General features: G+C 32.2%; 1 protein-coding gene across 1 annotated transcript; it reads right to left on the reverse strand.

Annotated features, from left to right (window-relative positions):
• Positions 1-825: 825 nt before the first annotated feature.
• Positions 826-1,650, reverse strand: LOC145045054 (uncharacterized). Its single transcript, XM_078993403.1, has one exon. It carries the CDS (start codon positions 1,648-1,650, stop codon positions 826-828), a length of 825 nt encoding a protein of 274 aa, XP_078849529.1.
• Positions 1,651-7,016: the final 5,366 nt, after the last annotated feature.

Genomic DNA, 7,016 nt, shown 5'->3' on the forward strand with positions numbered 1-7,016 from the left:
GGGTTCATATTTCACTATTAGTTTATTACACGATTGTTAGTAAGAATGGTGGTAGGTTGTTTATTTTAGTAATGAAATTTGAGTGATCTTTTGTTTATTGTGGTATTTTGGTAACTAAAAGTTCTACCGTTTATGTTTGTTTTTGGTTGAAATGAAACCATTACAAGATTTACTTTCTAATGTTTAATTGTTTAAATCTCATGTTATATAACAAGTTGTTTAGTCAATTCTCTTCATTTAATACCATCTTATTCATTGAATGCATCTTCTTTTGCAATACCCTTTCATAGGGATTTATTTTACGATTTTTTTCCTTCTGTTTATAGTTGGTGAGTAAATACAAGATAAAGGTATTTTGAACAAACTTTCTATTATCGTAACGAAGATAAGGTAAATTGTGGATTTAATTTGATACTAACTTTCTACTTCCTACTACATAATTAAGTCAACTATGTATGTTTATATTTTTCAAATTAGAAAAATATAAAGATGTGTGTTAACTTTTAGCATCACATCTTATTTTTGGTTTTTTAATTCTGATATCCTGGAAACGTTCTGTTTGAAAGTGTTGGAACCGGTGACATTATCATGTTTGAAAGTGTTGTTTTAGTATTTGTTGAGTGTTAAGATGAAATAAACATGACCACTCTCCCCAGGAGCGGAGCTTGTACGATTGATTGGGGGGGGGGGGGGGGGGGGGCGCAATTAAACACAAAAATAACCTATAATTATGGTTCTTACAAATTATAAAAAAAATAATAATAATAAATAAATAAAACAAAATTTTTTTCACCAACTAAAAACAAAAAATAACTAAAAGAAGAACTACAACTCATCTCGACGACCTTTAAGGTCTTTAAATTCATCAATTACAGACTTTGTATCAATGTTTTCAGCAATTTCTCTTTCTATGTAAACCACCAAATTGTTTGCAAGAAATTCACCTGACATCTTATTGCGAAGGCGGTTCTTGAATATTTTCATTGCTGAAAAGCCCCTCTCTGTTGTTGCGGTAGAAACTGGAAGTGTCAAGATTAACCGAACCACTCTATCAAGCAAATAATATGTCTCACATTTCTGAGTTTCTACAAGACCCTTGCATAGGTCCGCAATAGTTGATACACCACTTAGCTTGGGATTCTTTGTCATATCGATATTAAAAATCTCCAATTGATATCGTAATTGAATTATCTCTTGCTCCGTAAAATCTTCAGGATAATAGTTCTTAATAGGAAGACAAATCTGTTCAATGTTAATCACTTTAGGGTGTATTTTTGAAACTAAAGTAGAACTAAAACTTAACAACTCCATCGCTTGATCATTGAATCTATTATTTAACTCATGTAACTGTTTTTCCAATATGGATGTAAACAAATCTACTCGATAAAAATGTTCAAAAGTAACATGATTAACATTTTTTCGAGGCCGGTATCGAGTTGAAGTATATCGAGCTTTCATATCCAGCATATCTACTTGATGTTTCTCACAAAATAACTTTACATGTGCAAATAAAGAATCCCATCCGTTGTTCCTGAAATCATTTAGACTCTCCTTTGTTGCTGAAACTAACTCCATAGCATTAAGAATATCTTGGGATTTCTTTTGTAGAGCTTGAGAAAGTATATTAGTTTTTCCTATTACTTCTTTCATCAAGTGAAGAATAAACACAAACTCAAATGATTTCAGGAAACACTAAGCCGCATCAGCATCTCTGCATTGAGAATAAGTAGTAGATACATCATCAATTATTCCTTGGAGAACAACATGAGTACAACCAAACATGTTAAGCAAATTGAAAATGGAACGAAAATGAGAACCCCAACGTGTATCACCAGCTCTTCTTAATGTCCCAACTTGATTCAATCCTTTACCTTATTCGATTTCACCAAGTTCTAATAAATGTTCATCTCAATTGCATTTGCCTTTTGTAACTCATCATGACGCTTACTGGAAGCACAAACTACATTAATTGTAAAAATTAAGTTTGTAAAAAGTTGGTGTATAGCAGTAATTTCCTTGAAGCAGCCACCAATGCTAGTTGTAATCTGTGAGCGAAGCAGTGAACATAATACGCATAAGGACAATCCTTAAGAACAAGTGCCTGTAATTCATTCCATTCCCCTCTCATATTACTAGCACCTTCATAACCTTGGCCACGGATTTTACTAACATCAAACTCATAGTGCAAAAGTTGGGTCCACATATTTGTTTCCAAGGTTAATGATAAGGTATCCCTAATGTGACATCCCCAAAATCACGGCCAGAAAAGAGCGGTTTTGTTTATACTTTATTTCAAAATCAGAGTAATCTTTTAATAAAAGAGTTGCGGAATTTGTCCCCAAAAAATATTATGATAAAGATTTTTCAAAAGCATTTCCGTAGAAATGTATTTCATTAAAAAGACTCGGGATGTCATGTTCGATACAGTACATAAGTATAAATAATACAACATAGGCCTTACTACATTATTCCATATTTACAGGCCTAAAATTCATTAATCTCTCATCCCAAGACATCACATCTACGCTCATGCGCTACTACCTGTAATACAAGAAACTGAGTGGGTCAGGCTTGGGAGCCTGGTGAGCACATAGGGTTTTCAACCCACAATAAATAAGTTTATTAACTTTATCAAACCAAATAAACCCGATTACCTATTCACGTTATCCTCACTTTACGTCCCTAAGACATCTAACACAAGGGACCTAGTCTAAGGACTATCATCGGGATGGACACTACTACTAAGAGGATTCCTCAGCAATAAATGTACTTAAGGCAACCATGTGGGGAATGGAGTACATCTGGTGAGCACACAGTTCAAATAAACACACAGTTCGAATAAAAACCTACAGGTTGCGAGCCTGCTAGTGTTCCACTGGACTGTCTAGAATAGTCCGTTGTCGTCATCTATACTCCGCTAGATAACTAGATCATCAATAACATCTATAACGAGGCCTCTCATTATTTCATTTTATCATACAACAACTAATACATCTACCCATGTTTTACCCCAACATTTTCGTGGATATAAAATACATATACAATTTAAATCATTGAAAACATGTATGAAACGTTCATCCAACATAGATAGAAAGTATTCAGATAATATGCACACATAGCAGGTAATTTATATAAAATACTTCATATCTATGTGTAAGCTGAAAGTAACTATGCACTCACCTGAGAAGGTGGTGACTCGGTACTCGGACAGCGCTTTGTTTACTTTAAAATAATTTCCTTCGACGAAACTTAGTATTATCACCACTAGATTTTAATCTAATATTACCGTGACTAATTATTAGTCTTATTATTATTATTATTATTGTTATATAAGCGTTTAAACAATACTTTCCAACAACCCTATGTGGCCCTTTAAACCAGATTCCCCGTACCGCGAGTAGTTAAAAAAATATTATAACGACACTTATATAAGTCATAATAATAGCTCAAATATTTATTATAAATTTATAATAACAATACTAATTTTAAATATAAACTTTATTTAAAATAGGGTAAGCATAACTTATTTACAAGGGGATTTTAGTTAGGAGTTGGGCTCTGTAGGGGCAGCGTCGCTGAATCTTTCTAAGAAAGATTCGTGCATCGCTTCAGCGCTCACCTTACTATACTAAAACTACAGAAAGAGAAGTCGAATCACGAGGGACCGAAATGCTCGGAGGATAAGGAGAGAAAGACTCTTGAATCAAGAGAATGATGCAAGAAATATGAGAGCCCAAGCCTCTTATTTATAGTAATTGAATTTACAAAAACTACCCTCCATAATTACTTAATGACCTTATAGTTATATAAACAACTAAACACCCCTTCATAATACTATTTTAAATAGATTTAACGATATTTGCACTAAACTAATATCGAAAGAACTCAACATTAGTCTTATAATGACCGCATCGTCGATACTTTTTCTAATGATATATACATATGTATATATATATATATATATATATATATATATATATATATATATATATATATATATATATATATATATATATATATATATATATATATGTGTGTGTGTGTGTGTGTGTGTAAGTATATATGATTTATACTTTATTTTAATACGTAAATATGCTATTATAATTTGTATCTCGTTCATACGAACTTCGTTTCTGATGTTATTTATTTCCACGCGTAGGTGGAGACGTAGTCTACAACTTTCGTTCAGACTCTGTCGGCTAATTTGACTTTATTTTTAAAGTTATATTTTTAACAGGTCGGGACATGATTGGTCCGTTAAAATCTTATAACTTCTTTATCCGATGTCCATTTTCGTCTGTCTTTTTATCATTATGCTACTAATAATGAGATCTTCGATTCTCGTTTAGGTTGTGTTGGCTAAAAACCGCTCGATCTAATACTCGAACTTCAGGCTGTACACCACTACGCCGAAACTTCGAAAAATCATAACTTCCTCATAAGAAGTCAGATTTGGACGTTCTTTTTATGGACGCTCTCAGGTTAACATATTCTACGACTTTCATTTAGATTACTAAGGCTAAAAGAATCTCTATCATAAATTCACTATTTACGTCTCCCGGTGCCGTGCCGATTTTGTCGTAAAACTTCGACGGGCAATAACTTCTTCGTTATAACTCGGATTTCGACGCTCTTTATATGTACGGAAACCTTGTAACATATACTAAAACTTGGTTGAGATTATTTAATCTAAATAATCTTTTGTTGAAAAGTCGTTTTCGACCCCTATTGCCTCTAAATTGACTAGCCCGGATCTACGAGCGTTACACCTAACATGAACCAAATCCAAGAACCTTTCCAGTATGATCCCTTCTGCATCAACAAATCTCAAAACTATGGCCATTTTCTCTTTTTTAGACTCATTTCGTGACTCATCAACCATGACAGAAAAGTATGAATCCCCGACTTCACTACGAATATGTTTCCGAACTTTATTTGCAATAATACTAAGAATTTCTTTTTGAATATCTCTAGAAGTATATTTTGAATTATATGGAGCTTTCTCTAATATAACATTTGCAACTTCATCATTATAAGATGCTAGAAGTTTTAGTAGTTGAAGAAAATTACCTTTATTTTTGGAATTAGGCGTTTCATCATGTCCTCATAAAGCACAATCTTGAAATGTCAACCAACGAACTGTGTCAATTGAATCTTTTAATCGTAAACGGTTCTTCAGTATATGTGCTTCATTTTGCTTCACTATGATATTTTTGTTGGATTAGTGTCTAAGTCCATAACTATTTTGGTATGTACTTGACCCGATGGTGCATGGTCCTTTTAGGTTGCCTTCACCAAAGCAACTTGATTGGAGAAATAAATAAAGAGAGAGATATTATTATGATTTATTAATATGTTATAAGAATAATATATTAAAGGAGAAATCATATTTGTTTAATTAATATTGGTCAATAATTAATTATTAGGAATTAATTTTGTGATCAAGTGTAATTAATTAAACTAGAGGGGCTGATTTGTAATTATGTGATAGTTACAAAATAAGGTAAGGATTATCTTAAATATAGGGTGAACGAATTTAAGGAGATAATGCCTTAGAATTCGACTAGGATAAGGGTTTCTAAGACTTATCTTATGGTTACTTGGTGGGCAAACAACTAGATAAGGATAATGACTAAAACCCTAATCTTTATACCTATATAAACCCCCTAAGGCTCATGAATTCGTCTAAGCCTTCCCAAGAAGTCCTAAGGATGAATTCCTACCTCTCTCCTCTCTCTTTATACCTTCTTCATTTGCTTTTGGTGTTTGTAAGCCATTAGAGGAGTGACACTTGTGACTCTAAGCCTTCCAAAGTCAATTCAAGGAGGAATTAGGATTGTTATTGCTACATAACAATCAAGGTAATATCTTAAACATAATTATATGTTAATATCGATTTCCATATGCTAGAATTAGGGTTTATAGTCTTGGATTCAAAGCATGTACAATAGAGAAACCTAGATCCAAGCATTAGGGTTTGTATGAGCACATAGGATGTCTTATGACCAAAACCCATCAATTTTCAATGTGTGTTGCTTATTCATCAAGTTTTCAGCAAATGTAACAACATTTCTATGTTGTGAACAACATAAGTGCTTCAAGAATGCACATTTTTTTTTTCCATCATTAACTTTTTTCCAATTGTCAAATTCTTTAACAATAAATGCATCGTAACCATTGCACATGTACACTTGGTTTATCATTAAATATATAACAGATAAAACAATAAGAAGCTTGTGTTGTTAGAGAATATTCTAACCAATTAGGGAAAATGTTGAACCAAGAATATTGGAATCTACGAGGGTGTTTCTTTGAACCTTTAGCATGATATTCTTGAAGACATATTTGGAAAGGTCCTAAAGTCATATAAGCTCGTCTTACTTGTTCCCTTAAATTAACTGGATATTCCCACATTTGTTTTCGTTTAGCGGGATCTCTTTCTAGATTTTTAAGATCCACTTCATTAGGATTTGATTGTGTACCTTGAAAAATATATTTCTCTTGTTGATTTTCATGTTCTTGTGGTCGCGGCTCACTTGTTGAAGCTTTGTGACGTTTACTTTGTTGATTTTCATCATGAGTTTCTTCATCATCATTCTTTTTTTTTTTGAAAAAAGAATTAATGGTTTTCAGCTTTCCCATAAAATTGTAAGCTTTGTATGATTATATCTATAAAAATCAAAATTGAAATCACAATCTCATATTTCATAAACCAACAACCCATATTCTACAAAAATGCTTATTTCTACAAATCTTATTTTTGCAAATTTTGCAAAATTTTGAATTCAATTAACCAACAATGCTCCTAGATTCTATAAATCAGTTTATGAGAAATCATTTAGCTAACAATGCTCCTAAATTTCCTAACAATAAAAAATCTAAATCAATTAACTAACAATTACATGATAAAACAGAATTAAAAACAATCAAACATTGTTGATTTTGATTTATGAAAAAATAGTCAAACAGATAAACATAATTGAAATCAATCATTGATCCTAGCACGGTAGTTAAAC

Source organism: Lactuca saligna, chromosome 5 (assembly GCF_052625555.1).
Source record: "Lactuca saligna cultivar CGN05327 chromosome 5, ASM5262555v1, whole genome shotgun sequence".
Classification (NCBI taxonomy): domain Eukaryota; kingdom Viridiplantae; phylum Streptophyta; class Magnoliopsida; order Asterales; family Asteraceae; genus Lactuca; species Lactuca saligna.